This window comes from Saccopteryx leptura, chromosome 4, assembly GCF_036850995.1.
Source record: "Saccopteryx leptura isolate mSacLep1 chromosome 4, mSacLep1_pri_phased_curated, whole genome shotgun sequence".
NCBI lineage: Eukaryota > Metazoa > Chordata > Mammalia > Chiroptera > Emballonuridae > Saccopteryx > Saccopteryx leptura.
The window spans coordinates 198,465,608-198,487,539 of NC_089506.1; the positions used below are offsets into that span (position 1 = coordinate 198,465,608).

At 49.2% G+C, this 21,932-nt stretch overlaps 2 protein-coding genes across 2 annotated transcripts; both read left to right on the top strand.

The window, feature by feature from the left end:
• Nucleotides 1-1,893: 1,893 nt before the first annotated feature.
• On the top strand, nucleotides 1,894-8,197 carry CHCHD2 (coiled-coil-helix-coiled-coil-helix domain containing 2). The gene is made up of 4 exons (XM_066382497.1): nucleotides 1,894-2,063; nucleotides 4,810-5,059; nucleotides 6,643-6,802; nucleotides 7,913-8,197. Exons 1-4 carry the CDS (start codon nucleotides 2,014-2,016, stop codon nucleotides 7,921-7,923), a joined length of 471 nt encoding a protein of 156 aa, XP_066238594.1. The 5' UTR covers nucleotides 1,894-2,013; the 3' UTR covers nucleotides 7,924-8,197.
• A 3,743-nt stretch (nucleotides 8,198-11,940) lies between these two features.
• On the top strand, nucleotides 11,941-21,907 carry PHKG1 (phosphorylase kinase catalytic subunit gamma 1). Its single transcript, XM_066382489.1, has 10 exons — nucleotides 11,941-12,090; nucleotides 14,018-14,133; nucleotides 14,664-14,842; nucleotides 15,262-15,316; nucleotides 18,687-18,752; nucleotides 19,035-19,198; nucleotides 19,609-19,699; nucleotides 19,821-19,974; nucleotides 20,142-20,267; nucleotides 20,638-21,907. Exons 2-10 carry the CDS (start codon nucleotides 14,051-14,053, stop codon nucleotides 20,887-20,889), a joined length of 1,170 nt encoding a protein of 389 aa, XP_066238586.1. The 5' UTR covers nucleotides 11,941-12,090; nucleotides 14,018-14,050; the 3' UTR covers nucleotides 20,890-21,907.
• The last annotated feature ends 25 nt before the right edge of the window (nucleotides 21,908-21,932 follow it).

Consider the following 21,932-nt stretch of genomic DNA (forward strand, 5'->3'; position numbering starts at 1 on the left):
TGCTTAGTTAAGAATGATTAAAATTGTCTCTGTTCTAGTTTGGATGCCTGTCTTGATTGTCCAAAGTTCTCCCTCTATGTGCTTCTTGTGCCAGAGTGTCCTTTTGAGGTTCCTTTTCCCTGTCCACGCTTATCAATTATCCAAAGGCAAGTACAAAGTCTTATTTATAAATCTTTAATTTCTTTAAGAAGTCCTATGAAAACTTTTTCATGAAAAGGTTTTGCATTTGCCCCTTGGTTCCACAAACATCCTGCTGTTGCTGGGAAGGTTGTGTTAAGCTCTACCACCTCTAGTAAAAGGGGGAAATTTCTGATAGACGTCTAAGTAGAAATGAAGTTCCCCCTCTGCTTTCTCTCCTCCATAAATCCCACCCCATCCTCAAGGACTTTCTCATGAAGCTTCCCATTAAATGCCACTAGTCAACTTTTCCTCTACCACAGAGGGTCTAAAAAGCATTTCACACCAACTTAAAGCACAGACCCTTGGAACCTTTGCAATTGCTGTACCCTCTGCCTGGAATACTCTTACCCTTGATAAACACATACATGGTTTGCTTCCCCACTTCAAGGACTCTGTTCAAATGCTGCCTCTTCAAAGAATCCTGTTCTTTTCAACCTAAATGTTTCCCTTACCCTGCTTTTGCTTCGTGTCACCGCCACCACCTGATTTACATTGGCATTTGTGTCTCCCCTCCCTGAATTTAAGCTACGTGAAGGTATAGCCTTGTTTTATTTGGTGCTGTTATCTCAACCCTGTAGATTATTCAGTGAATACTATCCAATTATGGGCACAAATTCTATTAACATATATGAAATGAGGGTTGAAAATGTCTAGTAATATATAAAAGTAAGGCACTATTACTGACTTTAACTTTTGCTGACTGGATCCTCAGACAAGAGAAATAAAAACAGACCAACTCTGTTCTTATTATAAGGTAGTGTACTTTATTCCACGGGTTACATAGAGACACCAAGGCAGGTTACAGAAGAAATTTTAGGAGGAGCTTTAATCATAAGCCGGCTAGCTATACGGGGCACAATCCCAAATCATGTAGGGCCTAATACAGTTCTGAGCCTGCTTTTATACAAAATCAATTACAGGTTAGAGTGGGCAAGAAGGGGCTTGCGATCCCTTTGTCTAGAGGTATGTTACTCTCATGACCTTAGGGTGAGTCCGAATATAGGAATTCTTGACCAAGGTACATGAACATTATTTCCTAAGGTTTTCAGATAAGTTCTATCTTCTTTGCTCTGTGTGGCAAGTGGCCCCAGGCACCCTTTCAGAGAATTCTAGGAATCTGCTGAACTATGACTAGATGACCCAGTCGTCCTCATAAGCCGGGAAGCTCCTGCATTCTTCTTTCCATTCTCCACAGAAAGGAGGGGATAAAAGGCCTGACTTTTCCTCTTTAAAATGGCACTGCTAATGCTAAGTTTTACAGTTCCTTAGCACCTTATCACATTCTGTTGATTCCTACTTAAAGTTTTCCGTTTCCTTCTGTTTATATTACATGCCCACACTGTGCCTCAAAAAATATTTACCCAAATAATTTAGTACTGAGAAAGGTTAAGCAACTCGCCCAAGGTCAGTGGTAGTGCCAACGGAGATCTGACTCTCAAGGTTGGATTTGACGTACCACGTTAATAACACACGGTTAAAAGAAGCAGCAAAGTCGTCGTGCCCTAATAAGCGAACCTGCTAGCAGTTCTGACTCATACTAGGCTGAGACCAAAGGCTCCTCCGGTAACCACACAAACTCCCCGGTGCCTAAACAGCCCCAGCACCCAGCCACCTACGCCGCTGCGTCGTTCCGCTCTTCCGTTGACCTTCAGGGTCTACGGAGACGTCAGCAAACGGAAGGGCTCTGTCCATGCGCTGATTGGTCGCGCGCTGCTAGTCCCGCCTCCTGCTTTCCGCTCTCCTCCTCAGAACCTACCGGAATCTTCTCTGTGCTGTCGCCGCTGTGTTCTCCGACTTTCGCTCTTATAGACACCAAACCGTCGGGCAGTTAGGATGCCGCGTGGAAGCCGAAGCCGCACGTCCCGCGTGGCCCCTCCGGCCAGGTGAGGCCCCCGCGGGGTGTGAGGCCCTGCCGGCGCCATGGGGCAGAGGGAACTCGCGCCAGGCCGAGGCCGAGGCCACTGGCATCTGATGGCCGATGTGGGCCCGTCCGCCCCGCGCAAGCCGGGCATAAAGGGGTTCTGGCTAGATTTTCCGTTAGTGGCAAGCGTTCGTATTTCGAAAGCCCGTGAATTACTGCTTAAAATACCTCGTTGCTCATTTTAAGTTAAAACAGCCAAGTTGTAAAGAGAAATGGAGGTTTGTAAGTTGTAAACAGGCTGAAACGTCAAAGTAGCAAAACAGTGTAGAAAAAAGGTAATGTAATCGGGAAAATGGTCGAATTTCAGTTCAGTGAGTCTTGGAGCGCCTGCCCTGCGCAGTGAGTGAGCCTGTGAGCCCTGGCGGGGTGGCTGGGCTGGGCAGAGCGCCCTCCAGAGGCCGGCGGTGCGGCTGCAGCCCCAGCCGGGGCGCCTGGAAGAATCAACTAGTGAATGCATGAGTGAGTGGAGCAACAAATTGGTGTCTCTCTCTTCCTCTCTCTCCCTAAAATCAAGAGGTAAAAACTTAAAAAAGCAATGAGCGTTTTAGGGTCTCGGCCTAATAAGGGACGCAGTCTCTAAGGCCCTCACGTGTATGTGACTTTCTATTTTATAAGGACTGCCAATTACACCTGGTAACCCTAGAGATTCATGTTATTCCTATTTTACAGACATAAGGAAAAAGAGACTCTGAATAAATGACTTGTCCAAGGTCATGGCCTCTAGTAAGTAGGAAAGCCAGGTGTCAGACCCGGGTTTTCCAGTGACTAATTCGGGACACTTTTTAGCACAGGACCATATTGCTTCACTGGATTGGGTTCATACAGTGTGCTAGGGTTATAGGGAAGCGGTCCACTTACGGGAAGAAACTTGTAGCCAAAGGACAGGTCACCCATTTTTATAAAATGAAGTCATAAACTTTTGACCTGGCCTCAAATATTTGGAGGAAGAGAACCCAAGGGAACAATCTAAAAATAGGTTAAAGGGAGCATGATATATGTGAAGATTGTTATTTATTTACTTTTGATTTTGAGAGTACACTTATTGAAGCTGGGGACAGTGGAACAAGGGAGGGACAGAAGAAGTAACAGGAGAGCTTAGGTGGGGCTGCTCTGGCTCACAGGAAAGAGAAGAAGGAGGCCTTGAGGACAGGTTCAGCGTGGGTGAGCCCTGCAGGAGCCACCCCTGCCTGTTGCTTCTCTGGTTGCAAATCTGGAGACCCTTAGAGGGAAGAAGTGGGGGAAGGAAAAGGCACTGGTGTGCTCTGGGGAGGGAGAACACACTATGTGAAGATTTTTTTGTGGGCTTTTTTTTTAATTTAGATTTTATTTATTCATTTTTTTTATTAGAGAGAGAGAGAGAAAGAATAGGGGGAGGAACTGGAAGCATCAACTCCCATATGTGCCTTGACCAGGCAAGCCCAGGGTTTTGAACTGGCGACCTCAACATTCCAGGTCGACACTTGATCCACTGCGCCACCACAGGTCAGGCTGTGAAGATTATTTTAAAGTAGTACAGAACATAATAGTGAAATTGTTGATAGCATCCAAAGGTCCTGCATATGGGAAACAGTTGAAATTAATTTTGGTTTAACAGTTCAGGCAAGTTACTTCTAGTCTCTGGGCTTCAGTGTTCTAATCTGTAAAATGAAGGAATTGGACTAGATCACTGGTTTTCTATCTCTTTACACTTGGGGACCAGTGGAAATAATTATTTGGGGGACCACTAAGGCAGAAATCACACTGAGCATAAGCAAATTTGACTAAGATCATTGGCTTGATTATTTTCATACAACATCAGGGTGGTTAACACGTTTGTGGATTGGCATGAAATTTCTGGCAGATTGGAGGTTGAAAACCCCTGGACTAGATTATTTCCTGGGATGACTATCTATCTGCAGGTCTCCTTTCCGATGTTATCAGTTTAGGAAGACCTCCATTGACTATCCTTAAATTATGACATCCCACAACATTCTCCCTCTTTCTCTAACACTTGTGATGGATTCTGTAAGGATATTTTAAACTCAATATATAACAATTTTTATGAAATATTGGAATAACTTCTTTAAAGATACTGTGGTAAAAAAACAAAAGAGAAGTAAAGATACTGTGGGCTAGGTGAATACTTGGAAATGGTTGCAAAAAAGCAGGAACAAAATTTTATATTTGGTGTTACAACCTTAACAAAAGATTAAAGATAAAATGTAATGAGCCCTGGCCGGTTGGCTCAGTGTTAGAGCGTCGGCCTGGTGTGCAGAAGTCCCGGGTTCGATTCCCGGCCAGGGCACACAGGAGAAGCGCCCATCTCCTTCCTCTCTGTCTCTCTCTTCCCCTCCTGCAGCGGAGGCTCCATTGGAGCAAAGATGGCCCGGGCGCTGGGGATGGCTCCTTGGCCTCTGCCCCAGGTGCTAGAGTGGCTCTGGTCGCGGCAGAGCGTCGCCCCCTGGTGGGTGTGCCGGGTGGATCCCGGTCCGGCGCATGTGGGAGTCTGACTGTCTCCCTGTTTCCAGCTTCAGAAAAATACAAAAAAAAAAAAAAAAAAAGAAAAGAAATAGTTCAGGGAATTGTGTTCTGTAAAGTTTTTTTTTTTGTGTGTGTGTATACACACTATTTGTGTTTAATAATTTAAAATGAAAACTCTGATATTTAAATTGACAGTTTCTAAACCTGGCTGGAAGTGGGAATTATATTTTTGTTCTTTCCTTTCACAGCCGGGCACCTCAGATGAGAGCTGCACCCAGGCCAGCACCAGCAGTTCAGACACCAGCCCCTGCTCCACCATCTGCTGTCGGCTCGCCTGCTGCTGCTCCCCGGCAGCCAGGTCTGATGGCCCAGATGGCAACCACTGCAGCTGGCGTGGCTGTGGGCTCTGCTGTTGGCCACACAATAGGTCATGCCATCACTGGGGGCTTCAGTGGAGGAAGTAATGCTGAGCCCGCAAGGCCTGACATCACTTACCAGGTAAGATTTTGGGTGGCATTTCCCTTCAGTAGTATATTATGAGAAAAGCTGAGTATCTGGGGGTTCCTTAATGTGTAAGAACTGTCTGTAATTTTAGAATCCACAATACTGTTAACAGAAAATCTTTTATCAAAAGCCACATTTGGCAGTTGAATTAGTGCCTTAAGCCAGTATTAGCAAGTACTATATAAATTGTATTTCTTCCCAGGGAGAATTGTGATAGTTCAGCCTGATTCACTGTAAAACAGCCATTTTCCTTTTCTTTTAAATATTTTGTTTTGGTTACCCTTAAGTGAAAGTTTCAGTCTTAGTTAAATATTCAAAAAAATCTCTTTAATAGCTCTTTGCTCCTTGATCTCTTACCTGACATTTGCCGCTGTCCCTCTTTCTGAGGCATGTGAATTTTCTCTGATGAGCATGGATGTGTATCTGTTGTATTTCTGGTATCCTTGAAACTCGCATCCATCTTTTTTCTTTAATAGCTCCATTTTTCCTCCATGAAACTTCACTAAACCCCTGGTGTTTAAATGCCCAGATAACCATATCACTTTATTTGCATCATTGTTCTTTTTTTTTTTTTTTTTTTGTATTTTTTCTGAAGCTAGAAACGGGGAGAGACAGTCAGACAGACTCCTGCATGCGCCTGACCGGGATCCACCCAGCACGCCCACCAGGGGGCGACGCTCTGCCCACCAGGGGACGATGCTCTGCCCCTCCGGGGCGTCGCTCTGTTGCGACCAGAGCCACTCTAGCGCCTGGGGCAGAGGCCAAGGAGCCATCCCCAGCGCCCGGGCCATCTTTGCTCCAATGGAGCCTCGGCTGCGGGAGGGGAAGAGAGAGACAGAGAGGAAGGAGAGGGGGAGTGGTGGACAAGCAGATGGGCGCTTCTCCTGTGTGCCCTGGCCGGGAATCGAACCCGGGACTTCTGCACGCCAGGCCGACGCTCTACCACTGAGCCAACCGGCCAGGGCCCTTTTTTTTTTTTTTTTTTAATTCAGTGAGAGAAGGGTAGTCAGAGACAGACTCCTGCATGCACCCCGACCAGGATCCGCCTGGCATGCCCACTAGGGGGCAATGCTCTGCCCATCTGGGTTGTTACTCCGTTGCTCAGCAACCAAGCTCTAGGGCCTGAGGCAGAAGCCATGGAGCCATCCTCAGTGCCCACGGCCAACTCACTCCAATTGAGCCGTGGCTGCAGGAGGAAGAGGGGGAGAGGGAAAGAAAGGGGGGGGGGGAGCAAGAGGAGGAGGAATGGAGGAGTGGATCGGTGTTTCTCCTGTGTGCCCTGACTGGGAATCAAACTCGGGACATCCACACGCCAGGCTGACGTGCTACCGCTCAGCCAGCCAGCCAGCCAGGGCCACATCTTTGTTCTTGAATCTTCCTGATTAAACTGGAATTTTGCTTAAACTCATTTTCTGCCTTAAAAATATTTCTCTTTTCATGTTACTAGATGGAAACTAATTTGCAGCTGGGTCTAGTTCTGTTTCCCCAATTAACCTCAAAGACAGTGGGTATTACTCTGTGCTCAGGTGTAAATCTGATTTCCTTTCTAAATGTTCCTGATTGTTATGCCTTTGCAGGAGCCCCAGGGAACTCAGCCAGGATACCAGGAGCAGCAGCAGCAGTTTGGCCCATGCCACTATGAGATGAAGCAGTTTTTGGAGTGTGCCCAGAACCAGGGTGACCTTAAGCTTTGTGAGGGTTTCAGTGAGGTGCTGAAACAGTGCAGATTTGCAAATGGTAGGTGATCATATCAATCTGTGATTGAACTTGCATATGCTCGAGTCATTTAGTGATGGTGCTCCTGGACCTTGTAGAAATGAGGGAGTCTGAGTTTAATAAAACTGACAAATTAAAGGAGATTTTGTTTAAATTACTTTAAAAATAAGCTAACTTCTAACAAGGAGCAGCTGGTCCAGAGGTTTCTAGTCTTTTTTTTTTTTTTTTTTTTTTAATTCAGTGAAAGGAGAGGCAGAGACAGACTCCCGCATGTGCCTCTACCAGGATCCACCCAGCAAGCCCACTAGAGGGTGATGCTCTGCCCATGTGGGGCATTGCTCATTGCTCAGCAACTAAGCTCTTTTTAGCGCCTAAGATGGAGGCCATGGAGCCATCCTCAGTGTCCAGAGCCAACTCGCTCCAGTTGAGCCATGGCTGCAGGAGGAGGGGGAGAGAGAGAAAGCGATAGAGAAGAAGCAAGAGGGAGAGGGGTGGAGAAGCAGATGGGCACTTCTCCTGACTGGGAAAGTGTGCCAGATCTTGTGGTTAACTGTATGTGAGTGATCAAGACTTAAGGCGATGAATACAAAATTTCATTTTCATCCAAGTCCAGGAATGCACATATAGACTCTGCTGTTACTGGCATTCGATGTACCTCATTGGAAAGACAAGTTTATTAATTCTCTCAATGGAACTGAGATTTAGGCTCTCCAGAATGTCAACTTGTTTTCGTGTCATTTGACTCAGTCAACCTAAGAATTCACCATCTATTAAAATGCTTATTTTCATTTTGGTAGGACATAAGGGAGAAGTTAACCCTTTCAGGTGGTTGAACATATGGAAGTAACAGATTGCATGCCTAAATTTCTCAGAATTTTTTAATGAAGCCTAATCTGATATCAAAGTGGCTATATTGCTGCTTAAGAACTCTGTTCCCAGAAGCACATGTGCCCTGTCTTTTGTCAGGTGTGACAAATGTTGAGTTGAAGTTTTCTTGGTTTCAGGATGCCTTCAGTAACTTATGAAAGAAATCCTGGGTTCTTTCTCTCCTTATACATGTAATTGGGAGGGCTTCTGTTTGGTAAGGATTACATAGCAAGTGCTCTTCTAACACACCTTTTTTGTTTGCAGGATTAGCCTAATTAAGAAGTTCAGATTGAAGAAATGGAAAATCATCTCTCATGACCAAGTTAATTTAGTATAAAAATATAATTGATAGTGAAAGTATAAAACTACCAGTTAAACCTCTCTTCTATCATTAATAGTTTCCTTGACTCAGAATTACAATGGAAGAGAGCCTTCATTCTGAAGAAATGCATTGAGTTTGGGGCTGGGCAAATGTTTGGCCTCCTTAAACCAGCTTTTGTGATGTTACTGTTTGTGAATTAATTAGAATAAAGTGATTTTCTTCCAAAATGGTGTCTGATTAGTGTAAGGTCATAAATTAGATATGATATACACATGTTGAACATATGTATTTTTCAGAAGAACATAATTGTCTCAACATGTCTTTTAAGTTTATTTTGTGTATGTAGTCTCTGGATATTGAGGAACTTTTGTAGAGAAATAGTTATGTAAGGAGTAGTTCACTAGCAAACATACTGCTCATTAAAAAGATTCCAGATACTATAGGCCTTTGGAGCCAGTGTTCAGTAAACTGAGCAGTAACAAGAAACTGTTTAAAATAGTAACTGTTCTAGGCCCTGGTCGGCAAACTTGGCTCGCGAGCCACATGCGGCTCTTTGGCCTCGAGTGTGGCTCTTCCACAAAATACCACATGCGGGTGCTACCTCGATAAGGAATGTACCTACCTATATAGTTGTAAGTTTAAAAAATTGGCTCTCAAAAGAAATTTCAATCGTACTGTTGATATTTGGCTCTGTTGACTAATGAGTTTGTCGACCTGCCCTAGAATATCCAATTAGTTGGTCAGAAATGGAAACTATTCTGTTAATACAGGTAGTTCCCCTGGAAATGTTTTTCTCATACTTAGGCATCGTTGCTTCCTCTTCCTGAAAGACTAGTTGCAATTATTTTGAGATGGACTAATTTTGAGGCACATCATTTTTTTTTTTTCTCTATTTTTCTGAAGCTAGAAACGGGGAGAGACAGTCAGACAGACTCCCGCATGCGCCCGACCGGGATCTACCCGGCACGCCCACCAGGGGGCGGGCTCTGCCCCTTTGGGGCGCCGCTCAGCCTCGACCAGAGCCACCCCAGCACCCGGGCCATCCCCGCTCCAATGGAGCCCCGGCTGCGGGAGGGGAAGAGAGAGACAGAGAGGAAGGAGAGGGGGAGGGGCGGAGAAGCAGCCGGGCGCTTCTCCTGTGTGCCCCGGCCAGAAATCGAACCCGGGACCTCCGCATGCCAGGCCGACGCTCCACCACCGAGCCAGCCGGCCAGGGCCCATATTTTTTTTTTAAAGATTCTATTTATTGATTTTAGAGGAGAGGGGTGAGGAGCACCAATGGGTAGCAGCTTCTCATATGTGCCTTAACCGGGCAGGCCTGGGGTTTCAAACCAGGACCTTGGCATTCCAGGTTGACACTCTATCCATTGTGCCACCACAGGTCAGGTAGGCCATCGTTTTTTTAACAGCCAAGTTCCAAACCAACAAAATTTTATTCAGTTCCTAGGAGTTGTCCTCCACGTCTACATGCTCCTGCACTCTTCTGACTTTCAAATGTCTCTTATCTGTTTTTTTTTTCCCTTCTAAGATTTAGAGACCTCTGTTACTATAAAGTGAATTGATGTTGAATGAGTGAATTCAATTGCTGCTTCCTGTCCTCAGCTGTATTCTTAGAGTGCCCTATTCTACCAAACCATTGAGTTCCTGAAAGGGGCCAAGACTGCCTTGCCCTAACCATCTGAATAACCCCAGACAGTTCAATCGTGGCAAAACCTCCATCATATCTGCATTGGTCTCCTTTGCTCATTTTCCTGGAGGCTCAGGGCTTTTAAGTTCATAGTGTTAGTCCCCATCCAAAGTGTGATCGTATATAGTGGGTACTCAAATATCGTTCAATTAGTGAATCCAAAGAAAATGAACCACTGACAAGTAAAATGTAAGAGTGGCTGGCTTGTGGAACCATGGCTCCACAGAGAAGGACACGGAACAATCTTAGGTACATTGGCCTTTTGCCCTAAGGTCAGAAGCATTTTGTCATGTATTGCAAGTATGAACTAGCCTTGGCTGTGTAGCTAAGTTGGTTAGAGCATTGCCCTGATGTGCCAAGGTTGTGGGTTCAATGCCCAGTAAGGGCATGTACAACAGTCAACCAGTGAATGCATAAGTAAGTAGGACAACAAATTGATGTTTCTTCCTTTTAAAACAAAAAAAATGTGTAAACTAGTATGAGTCAAGTCTATAGCTAGAGCCAGGGTGGGGGAAGGACTATTGATAGTAAAAGGAGGAGACTGAGGTGTTTTCATCCTTGGATCCAGATGTACCTTGATAAGCTGAAGACCTTTATGCATAAAGCTCATACCCTGAAGTTACTTGCAACTACTTTTATTTTTACAGAGACGGAGGGACAGATAAGGACAGATAAAACAGAAAGGGAGAGATGAGAATCAGTTCTTCATTGTGGTACCTTAGTTGTTCACTGCTTTCTCATGTGTGCCTTAACCAGGGGTTATAGCAGAACAAGTGACCCCTTGCTCAAGACAGCAACCTTGGACTCAAGCCAGCGACCATGGAGTCATGTCTATGATCCCACATGTAAGCCAGCGATCCTGCACTCAAGCTGGATGAGCCTGCACTCAAGCCAGCAACTTTGGGGTTTCAAACGTAGGTCCTCTGCATCCCAGTCCAGTGTTCTATCCACTGCACCACTGCCTGGTCAGGCTCAACTGCTCTTTGTATAGTAATTCAGCAAAGTTTTTCTGCAGTGGAAAATAGATGGTCAGTGTGATATAACAGAAAGAACACTTGCGCCCACATCTGGGGTTAATCTAGGCTCTCCTCACCTATTTTTTGATGAACTAATCACATTCTCTTCAAAATGGGCTAATACCAGAGTTTTGGGATCCATGTGAAGTGCTTTGTAAGATGCTTGTCAAATGGGTGTTAATGGGCTCAGCTCCTGTGAAACTGTGTTAGCCCTCCCTTCATTTTGTATATTAAGGGTTTGAAAAAAAGGTTGCTTTAGCATAAGGGAGAGCAATAAACAAGTATCTGCTGGGTGTTAGCATGTTGCTTATACTATTATATTTACAATTCTGTCAGCCTCTTAAGATAGAATCACTGCCCTGGCCGGTTGGCTCAGTGGTAGAGCGTCGGCCTGGCGTGCAGGAGTCCCGGGTTCGATTCCCCAGGGCACACAGGAGAAGCGCCCATCTGCTTCTCCTTCCTCTCTGTCTCTCTCTTCCCCTCCCGCAGTCAAGGCTCCATTGGAGCAAAGATGGCCCGGGCACTGAGGATGGCTCTGTGGCCTCTGCCTCAGGCGCTAGAATGGCTCTGGTTGCAACAGAGCAGTGCCCCAGATGGGCAGAGCATCGCCCCCTGGCGGGCATGCTGGGTGGATCCTGGTCGGGCACATGCGGGAGTCTGTCTGACTGCCTCCCCGTTTCCAACTTCAGAAAAATATACACACACACAAAAAAATAGAATCACTGATGTGGACCCTCACCCGGAGAGCCCAAAGTCGCACATAGAGCCCAGGCGCTTTTCCTGGCACACACAACTCTTCCCAGTAGAAAATGCAGCCTGAAAACAAAATGGGTAAGGATGAAATGATGGAGGCAGATCAGAGGTTGATTCCTGAGGAGATGTTCCCTAACTTTTAAGGTCTGCAATTTATAGGGCAGCCCCACAAACTGTCCCTGAGCAGATCGTGATGCCCTGGTGCCTGCGCTAGTGTGGGCGCGCCAGTGCGCTGTTTCCTGATCACAGCAAACACAGAAGTTGTTCCCAGAGAAGCAGGTTGGCTTTAAATCCTCTGGACCTGGAGATGAAGTGAGCTCCAGAAGGAAGATTGGTCACCCCATGCTGTCCTGCCTGGTCCCAGGTCACCAGAACTTCCCTCACCCTCCACCAGAGGTCGCCCCCTGGAGAAACTTGGCCTTGCGCGTTGTCCCTGCTGAGCCTTGGCCTGCATCCCGGGTTTGCAGTTGTGATTTATTTTGGGCACCCTCAGCCTTCCCTCATCAAGTAGCAAAGCACGAAAGAAGAGCAGCAAAATATCCTGCTCTAGCCACGAGTGTCTGTTGGGGACACACTTCAGTTCTCTGTCGTCCTTCTCCCCAAGGGGCTCTTGGACCTTTGAGATTCCTGTCAATTTCACTCAAGGGCCTGTGCGGACCTAACGGTGAGTAGCTGGGCCAGTGATGGACAAAAGCCAGGCAGCAGACGGGGACAGGGAGAGGCTGTGGGGTAGAGAAGATAGAAACGCGTAATCCAACAGACCCACTTCTCCCTTCCCAGGGCAGATGGACCAGAAGAACGGCAGCACTGACGCTTGAAGCCCCCTCCAGGGGAATTTATCTATGGAAAGTGGGTCCCTGTTACTGTGTTTTCAGACTGAGTTTGGGGGAAGGATGTTATGTTCCAGAAAGGACTAAACCCATTTGGCAACCCTTTTCAAAGGGGTTTCGGGAAGAGTGTGGAGGATGCATGTGAGGGCAGTGAACAGAGGCACAAAGTCAGCCCCAAGTTAAGCCTAAGGGGAGGGGGCAAGAAAAACCTCCCTGCCTCAGCCTGGGAGAGATGAATGCAGTCAGAACTAGTAGTCATGCCATGGGGTGGGTCCCCCAGACAGGATGGCATCCCGGAGTGGGTCCAGATATACCCTCTGCCCATGGAGGTCTGGGGGAAGGGAAAGATCTGGTGCTACCACCTTAAAAGGACTTGCTAGGAAATGAGCTTGGTTTTCTGGGGAACAGTCTCCTGTGCTCAGTAGGGTTGCTGACAGGGCAGAGGCAGCCTGTGAGCAGCCCAGGCTCCTGCTGACAGCGGAGGCTGTTATACTTATCCTTCTGATGACCGGGCACCCAGCAGGAGGGACACCAGGTCTCCTGGAACAGCCAGCCTGAGTCCCGGGGCAGCCAGGGCTGTGACCTGGCTAGTCAGCTAACGGGCCCCTTCGACAGACCAGGCCTTGCTGGGCCCAGAAAAGGCAGCAGGAGTGGGGCTAGAGGCAGTTCTGGCCCTGCCGAGTGGCAGCTGGTGCCCATTTTCTATCTGTTCTTCTTCCTGTCAGTAGATGACTTTCTCTAGCCCTCAAATCCTTCCTCTGAGGTCAGTACCCTGTCGTCTCTACAGAGCCGAAGCAAACTGGCCAGCTCAGCTCCTGAGTCCATGCCTGAGTGTCCTAGCTCTGTACTGCCCCACATTGTGGCAGGACTACTCAGGGCTCACTGGCCACCACTTGGTAGGATATGGGGCATTCTGCCGACAGGACCTTGGACATAGGGATACCTCCAACCATCAACCCACATCTAGGGAGCAGCACCTACTACGTGCCTGCACTGGACACAGGGAGGCGGGATGGCTGGGGCTGGGACAGCCAGAGAAGATCATAGCTTGATGGGGAGATGACAGCACACACTGACAGTGATACCAGAGGCTGGGACTGGGATTCCCCCATCGACCTCTGCACCCCTCAGAGCATCTGGCACAGTGCTTTACAACAAGCATGACTGAATGAAAGTGATTATGGAAGTCCGGGTTGAGGACAAAATGAGTAAGGAAGAAGCAGTGGGAAGGGCAGGAAGCACATTCTGAAAGAAGGGGTGTTTTCAGGGCATACAGGATCAGGGAAGATGAGACTGTGAAGCTTCTCACCTTCTCCAGAAGTGCAGAGAGCAGACAGAGGAAAGGCAGGACCAGCCTCAGCTCCTCAGAAAGGAAACGGCACCTTAGTTTGTCCTTTGAAGAGTTTCTCTGTGGCTCTTTCTCAAGTCAGGGGCATGCCTGCCTTCTCAGAGCTAACCTTGGTCCGATGTCCTGCTGCAGGCCTGGGCCTGCGTGTTGGCTGTTCCTATGGGGGAGCAGCAGCTTACAGTGAGAACATGTAGGGAGACATGGCCACCTGGGCTCACAAGAGTACAGCCAGTGGGACAAATGATGCTGGGCTCTTTTCAAAGCGTTTTTTCAATTCACATTTATTTTGAGCATTCACAATAGGCCAGCCCTGTGCCAAGAGACACAAAGATGGGTGAAAACCAGCACCAGCCCTCAAAGGGCACATCCCCTAGGTCAGCAAAACTGACAACTCCTTTCTGTTCCCCTCTCAGAGCCCTTCAGAGCCACCCCCCAGGGAGCTGAGCATGACACAGGACGAGGCACTGCTGGACTCACATTCTGCACAGGGTTTCTATGAGAATTATGAGCCCAAGGAGATCCTGGGCAGGTAAGGCCCAGACCTTCCCCAGGAAACGCCGTCCTGGGCTCCAGCCAGCTCTATAGGCTGGGCCAGTCTCTGCTCGATGCTGAGCACTACGCCCATTCCCAGCCCCAAAGCACTGTACACTTGGAGAATCCCTCAGTTTTGGGTCCTCTCCTCCTGAACAGGATACATAAGGGGGTATAACAGTACCCAGATCAGAGATATCTCCTGGCAAAGAGCTCCCCACAACTCTCACCGATGCTGATGACAAGCACATCCAAGTCCAGCTCTGGGTCAGGGTCAGGGATGAGGGGTCAGAGGAAGCTTATGGCCTTTAAAGTGTACAGCTTCTTTCTGTGCATGAAAGAACAGTGACCTGGGAGTTAAGAGGCCAGAGACTAGGCTTGTTACTCGGCTCCAGGCAAACCACCCTCCTTGTGCCTTCCCCAAAAGCTCACTGGGAGTTGAGGGACAAGGCATGACGTCTATGCTGTGCCCTGGACTTGGGACCTGGCTGAGGGGCCCCTGGGACCATCTGTCCTCTGCACCCCCAGGGGAGTCAGCAGTGTCGTCAGGCGCTGTATCCACAAGCCCACGAGTCAGGAGTATGCTGTGAAGATCATTGATGTCACGGGCGGGGGCAGCTTCAGCTCCAAGGAGGTGCAGGAGCTGCGAGAGGCCACGCTGAAGGAAGTGGATATCCTGCGCAAGGTGTCGGGGCGCCCCAACATCAGTGAGTGACTCCCCCAAGCCACTGTGGGGTGCTCTGCCATGCTTCTGCCCTGGTAACCCAAGTCAGGGAGCGCAGCCCCACTGTGCAGCTAGCCCAAACTGTCCAGCTTGTTTCTGCACCCTGAGGCCCCACAGCTCAGTGCCCTGAGGCTTGAGGTTCTCAGCTCCAACCTCTAGGAAGACTGCTCCGGGGATTCAACACTAAGCCTCCTCTTCCAGCAGGACAAGGGGTCACAGCGGGGGCCAGGGCTGGGTGAGAGCTGGGGAATGGGGATGTGAAGTCCCTGGGCCTGCCTCCTCCCCTAGCGGGCCTCCACTCTGGACGTCAGCTCCAGCAGCTTTAAACCCCCGCCCCTGGGCCCCGCTGCCTCTGCCCAGGCTCCTCTGCTCCCTGAGACAAGCCAGCCATTTCCATTTCAGTACAGCTGAAGGACACTTACGAGACCAACACTTTCTTCTTCTTGGTGTTTGATCTGTAAGTACCCAGCCCTGGAGCCAGTCATACCCTGAGGCCTATTGGAGAACCTTGCATTGTAGTCCCCCACCCGGAGCTTCCTGGAGACCAGCTGCCAGCCCCCTACACTGTGGATGCCAAATAGGATCACAAATGCTTTAGGCAGATCAGTCCCTGGGATCGGGCGGCTGGGTTTTGAATCCTGGGTCCACCACTTGCAGGCTAAATGTTTTCTTTTCTTTTTTTTTTAATTGACTCTTTTTGTTTTGTTTTTCTTTAAGTATTTTTTTTTTAGATTTTATTTATTCATTTTTATTGGAGAGAGAGAGAGAGGAGAAGAGACAGAGAGAACAGAGGGAGGAGCAGGAACCATCAACTCCCACATGTGTCTTGACCAGGCAAGCCCAGGGTTTTGAACCAGCGACCTCAACGTTCCAGGTCGATGCTTTATCCACTGCGCCACCACAGGTCAGGCTAAATGTTTTCTTTAACTATCAGTTTTTTCATGTAATAATAGCATAGTTACACCTGACCAGGCAGTGGTGCAGTGGCTAGAGTGTCGGCCTGGGATGCTGAGGACTCAGGTTCGAAACCCCAAGGTCACTGATATAAGAGCGGGCTCATCTGGCTTGAGTGTTGGGTTGCCAGTGTGAGTGTGGCATCATAGACAGGACCCCATGGTCGCTGGCTTGAGCCCAAGATTGCTGGCTTGAGCAAGGGGTCACTGGCTCAACTGAAGCCTCCTAGTCAAGGCACATATGAGAAGCAATCAATGAACAAGTAAAGTGCCCCAACTATGAGTTGATGCTTCTCATCTCTCCCTTTCTGTCTGTCTGTCCCCGTCTGCCCTTCTCTTTCTAAAAGTAGTAATAGTAATAATAATAACAACAACACAGTTACTGGCACAATGTAAATGCTAATAACTGTTAGCTATGATGATGATGATTGTGGTTATTCAATACTTCTAAACATTGAGGATACAGCAATGAATAAGAGAGTTATGTTTCCCAACTTCACTGGATTCAAATGTTGCTTTTTAAGAACACAGTACAAATATTGTATAATATAAGGCTCACCTCTGTGAATCCTAGGCTGTAATAATTATCACAGGCAGTGAACAGAAAGCAGTCAAGCTAAAACATACACACCTAGTTATGTACATATACACAAAGCTGAACAGCGGTTAGAGAGAGATGGCACTTTTCTTAGATGGTGCGGTCAGGGAAGGCTCTCCAGGAGGTGACCTGAGCAGAGGACAGGAAGAAGGGAGGGAGGAATCTGTACCAAGACCTAGAGAAGGAGCTTTCCAGCAGACAGAACAGCCAGAGCAAGGGCCCTGCTGGATGGGCTTGGCATGTTGGAGGATTGGCAAGGAGGCCGGGGTGGGTAGTGGCACAGCTTGTGGTGATGGCAGGATGCGAGGTCGGTCAGTACCAAAGACCGGGTTCTGCAGGCACTTTAGTTATGGTAAGGACTTTGGAGGGTGGACGTCAGAGGGTAATGTGATTTGATTTACTTCTGAGAAAGCTCCTACTGACTGTCAGGAGGCAAGGGTGGAAAGGAGGAGGTAGCAGTATTGAGGCAAGAGACCCACCAGGGAGGTGGGGGTTGTGTTTGGGATGTGGTGCTAAGATGGACCCAACCATCATCATCATCATCATCATCATCATCATCATCATCATCATCATCATCGTCACTGCTCCCCTGCTTCTGCACCAGCTGGGCTATTGAGATGAGCTCCTTGGCACAGGCACCAGTGGGCCCTTCAGCTCTGAGAGCCTCTGTTTTCTCAAGAAAGGAAATATGATACGAACCACTCTGCCTATGTCACCAGGCTCTGAGCATCAAATTCGAACAACACAAAGTTCTCTGTGAATGGTGCATTCAGTCATTACTACCATTTTTGTAAGAAAAGGTTCCCAGGGAAAGGAACTCTCTGGCCCCTTGTTTTTCCACTCCACCAAGTCCTCACTAAAGAACAGAAGTCTCTGCTGTGTGACTCACTGTTAGAGGGGTGTCTTGATTTCTCCATACATAACAGCTCATGTAGGCACTGGATTTCTTGAGAATTTATTCAAGGAGGTTTTGTATTGTTGGAACATGTTTATATTGTAGCCATATTGAATATATGCAGCGTTACTTTACTTAGAGAAACAATGTAACTTGGTGTGAGTGTGTATATATATGTAAACAGCCAGCTCCAGGGTGGCAGGAACCTGGTGATGTAACTTGTGCAATCCTCAGTACTTATAAGTAAATCTTTTTGCTGCTGCTGCTATTGGTAACAGTGAGCTCTCCTAGTGTCTTTTTTATTTTATTTATTGATTTTAGAGATAGAGGAAGGGAAAGAGAGAGAAAAACATCAATTTGTTGTTCCACTTATTTATGCATTCATTGGCTGAATCTTGTTTGTGCCCTGACTGGGGATTAAACCCACAACTTTGGCGGATAAGGACCATGCTCTAACCAACTAAACTACCCAGCCAGGGCTCTCATAGTATCTTTAAAATGGACTTAAAATGACAAAAACTGGATGCACACGTTGCTTTTTAGGAACACATTACAGATACTGTATAAAACAAGGCTCGCCTCTGTAAATTCTATGTTGTTTCCTCAAACAGAACCCCCCTTCCTGCCCTAGCTGCTAAACTCACTGCAAACTCCCTCGTGCCCTAGGAATCCAGCTCCTTTCCCCGGGGGAGCGGGTGCAAGGGGGCAGCAGACACCTTTCCTCTCTGAACCAGGGAGACTGTCCCAGGGCCCCTCCAGACTGGACCAGCCAGAGCTGTCCCAGCTCGATTCAGTGGCACTGCCCTGCGGGGCAGCTCAAATGTCTCTAACCTTTGAAAAAGTTGCTTGGGGAATCTATTTTTAATGCTGCCCCAAGTTGCCCTCCAGGTTATAACTAGATTGTTTTAGCAGAGACCTCTTTGTAGATCATCCCAAGAAATGAGAAGACGGAGCCACAATTCTTAATCCTAAAATAGGCAAAACTGCTCCTCCAACACTTGTACTGCCACTTCTTCCATTTATTCCCCAAAAAACAAAATCAGAATACTCCTGTCCTTCTGATCTGCGTCTGGGCCCTTGGGCCAGGAGGCCTGGGGCCATCTTTCCACCGCCCAGCCCGGATTTTGGCCCTGACAGGTCCCTGTCCATGCTGTCACTTCCACAGATGGGAGGAGACCCGCACACTGGTGCCATCCCAGCCCTCCAGCCTTCCTTGTTCTTCTAATCTTCCCAGGCAACCTCTCCACTCACTCCCCCAGCTCCTCCCTGCAGACCTCAGTCCTTTGCCTCTGGAGGGATCAGGATGAGAAACAGCTCTCTGGGAGCAGGTTAAGGGGGTGGTCTTGGGACCAATACAGCTACAAATGCTCTGTCCCCACAGCATGAAGAGAGGGGAGCTCTTTGATTACCTCACTGAGAAGGTCACCCTGAGTGAGAAGGAAACCAGGTGAGGACCCCTGTGCCCACCTCCCACGCCCTGCTCGAGTCCTGGTGCTGCAGGCACTAAGCTCTTAGAGGCGGCATGGAGTACTTGTCTGGGCTGGGGCTGTGCCCCACTGGCTTTTGTGACCTCCTTTTTTCCTTGGCTCAGCCTACACTGTCCCAGCCTGTCCCGAGTCCTCTCTCACTTGCAGTCTGGCTGGTATTGTGGGCTTTGGTCTCCTGTGCTGCTTGCTACCTGATCCTGCAGAGTAGGAGAAAGAAGTAATGTGTGCCTGTCCCACCCCAGAAAAATTATGAGAGCCCTGCTGGAGGTGATCTGCAACTTGCACAAACTTAACATCGTGCATCGGGATCTGAAGCCCGAGAATATCCTCTTGGATGATGACATGAACATCAAGCTCACAGACTTTGGCTTTTCCTGCCAGCTGAAGCCAGGAGAGAAGCTCCGAGGTCTGGTAACGTGGCCTTGGCCCATGCCGGGGGCTCAGGCTTTCTCATCAACTCTCCCAGGATCAGAGATTCCTCGGGTTTCTCCCCTACTCCCCATACCCTACCCTGGGAATAAAAATCCTATCATTTCAGGGCTAAGAGTCCTTGCAGGTAGGCCCTCTTCTCAGGATGGAGCTGAGCCAGGCTCCCACTGCCTGAGTTTCTAGGCTAGAATGGCTAGATGTGACCAGGGAGCTGACAGCTCCGAAGTGGCCCCATGAGCCAGCCCTAGCCCCTGCCCTTGGCCCTGAAGTTGTCCAAGGCTAGGAGAGTCCCAGCACAAGCACCATTTTGGCTCCATCTTGTTTCTTTGGACTTTCTTCTCCCAAGTGCCCCCTGCTGACCTGTCCTGATGGTAACTATTCCTGCAGAGGTCTGTGGGACCCCCAGTTACCTGGCCCCTGAGATCATAGAGTGCTCCATGAACGATGACCACTCAGGCTACGGGAAGGAGGTGGACATGTGAGTGTGTTGAGGGGAAGGTAGCGGGATGCCACCACGACCAGCAATCCTCACTGGGGAGGGGAGAAAGTGGCCGGAGCTCTAGCCAGCCTGCCCCGCTTCCTCCCCATCCACGTGCCAGGTGGAGCACAGGGGTCATCATGTACACCCTGCTGGCTGGCTCCCCGCCCTTCTGGCACCGGAAGCAGATGCTGATGCTGAGGATGATCATGAGTGGCAACTACCAGTTTGGCTCCCCCGAGTGGGATGATTACTCGGACACGGTGAAAGACTTGGTGAGGGGCCAGGCCTGGTGGCTGCTGGGCTCAGGCAAGGGGGTCGGTCCACCCTGGGGGGAGGCGGGTACGCCATGCCCCAGGATGGAGAAGAGACGCTATATCTTTGGAAGTGCTGGAAGGGTCCCTCCCTTGACGTTTCTGGTAACCACCCCCTGTTCCCTCAGATTTCCCACCTCTTGGTGGTGAACCCCCAGGACCGCCTTTCAGCAGAAGAGGCCTTAGCGCATCCCTTCTTCCAGCAGTATGTGGTGGAGGAAGTGCGTCACTTCAGCCCCCGGGGCAAGTTCAAGGTACTGAAGCTCCCCTCCCACCGGGCCCTGGGGCAGTTGCTGCTGCTTCCTCAAGGCCAAGCCCCCAAGTACCCTCCTTACCCCCCAGGGACCACTACTAACCCTCTTAGGGTTTCCAGGGCACCTTCCCTTCTCCTCCCACCCACCCGTAAGGGTTCTGGGAACTACTGGCTTCAGGGAAGACAGATGTCACCCGTTTCCGACAGTCTAAATGTCTGCGGATGCTGGTGGGGTAGGAATGTGGGGCACATAGGAAGAGCCCAGAGGCCGCCACGCAAGGCTTCATGGCAAACAAGCTCAGGCCTCCCTGCACTGGGGGGAGCACACAGGCCCGCTGCTCGCCCAGGTCCTCAGTCCTGGCCCTCCGCAGGTGATCGCTCTGACGGTGCTGGCTTCCGTGCGGATCTACTACCAGTACCGCCGGGTGAAGCCCATCACCCGTGAGATCGTCATCCGTGACCCCTACGCCCTCCGGCCTCTGCGCAGACTCATCGATGCCTACGCTTTCCGAATCTATGGCCACTGGGTGAAGAAGGGCCAGCAGCAGAACCGGGCTGCCCTCTTTGAGAACACTCCCAAGGCCGTGCTCCTCTCGCTGATGGAGGAGGAGGAGGACTACTGAGGGGTTGGCAGGTGGGAGGGGGGAGCAGGAGGCAGGCAGGGAGGGGAAACCACAGGAACACGAGTCAAAGGAATGAGACTGTGCGCTGGCCTCTGGGCGGCGGAGCACCGGGTCCTGGCCAGGACCTCTGGAACGGGGCCATCGTCCCCTCGCAGAGGCTCTGCACAAGAGCAGGGCACTGCCATCACACAGTGGTAAGTGCAGCTGGGGCCAGGCCCGCAGAGGAGGGGACTGGGCGTGTCCCACGGCCAGCAGCCGGCCTGCTTCTCCACTCCCAGCTGCACCACCACCTCAGACCCCCTCACGGGAGGCCCAGAGTTACTGACACTTGCATGCACTTCCCTTAGGGCCCCCGCATGAGGATAAAAGAGGCAGTCATCTGAGATACACAATCACAGGAGATTTTACTGACGTCACAATGTCCAATGACACCATGAGAGCAGGTTCTTCTTAAGGGGACAGGTTTGTAGCAGCATATGGAAGACCGTACATAATTGAAAACAGAGGGGAAACTTCTCAGATTTGTCTGTCTGAAGTATTGTTTACTCCGGGACACCCATGATGCACAGTTTGGCTTGGTAAATATTTGGTTCTCTAGACCCTTTAAAGATGGATACTGTACTTTAAAGAGCCCATGTTACTGCGTTTTACATACAGATAACGGACACTGGGTTCCTTCAGAGAAACATAAACCACTATAAATGAGGCAAATGAAGGAAGCGTTTTCTTTCTACAGCAATTTGCTGGGAACACAAAGAGCACGGGGGAAATCCTGCCGGTTGGGAATGATGTCGGCTGATCCCTGAATCAGCACTGAGAAAGGGGGAGGCGACAGATTTCAAGATTTTCAACAAACTTTAAAGTTTGAATTCTCTTAAAGCACTTAAGAGTACTCTTTCCCAACTATGTGTTTGTCCTCTATGGTTAATATCTGATCTCAAAGAGCCATCCAGCGCCTGGCCACAATCACTCAGTTGGGTTTCCTCACCAAGTGACAGAGGCCTCCTCTGTGGTCAGAGGCCTCTCCCGCCCTGGTGACAGGT

What these genes read in the sequence shown, in the direction of transcription:
- PHKG1 (XM_066382489.1), top strand. Translation starts at nt 14,051, where the DNA reads ATGACACAGGACGAGGCACTGCTGGACTCACATTCTGCACAGGGTTTC. An exon ending in GTCGGGGCGCCCCAACATCA is followed by an intron (nt 14,843 to 15,261) that starts GTGAGTGACTCC and finishes TTTCCATTTCAG; the next exon opens with TACAGCTGAAGGACACTTAC. An exon ending in GCCAGGAGAGAAGCTCCGAG is followed by an intron (nt 19,199 to 19,608) that starts GTCTGGTAACGT and finishes CTATTCCTGCAG; the next exon opens with AGGTCTGTGGGACCCCCAGT.
- CHCHD2 (XM_066382497.1), top strand. Translation starts at nt 2,014, where the DNA reads ATGCCGCGTGGAAGCCGAAGCCGCACGTCCCGCGTGGCCCCTCCGGCC. An exon ending in CGCGTGGCCCCTCCGGCCAG is followed by an intron (nt 2,064 to 4,809) that starts GTGAGGCCCCCG and finishes TTCCTTTCACAG; the next exon opens with CCGGGCACCTCAGATGAGAG. An exon ending in GGCCTGACATCACTTACCAG is followed by an intron (nt 5,060 to 6,642) that starts GTAAGATTTTGG and finishes ATGCCTTTGCAG; the next exon opens with GAGCCCCAGGGAACTCAGCC.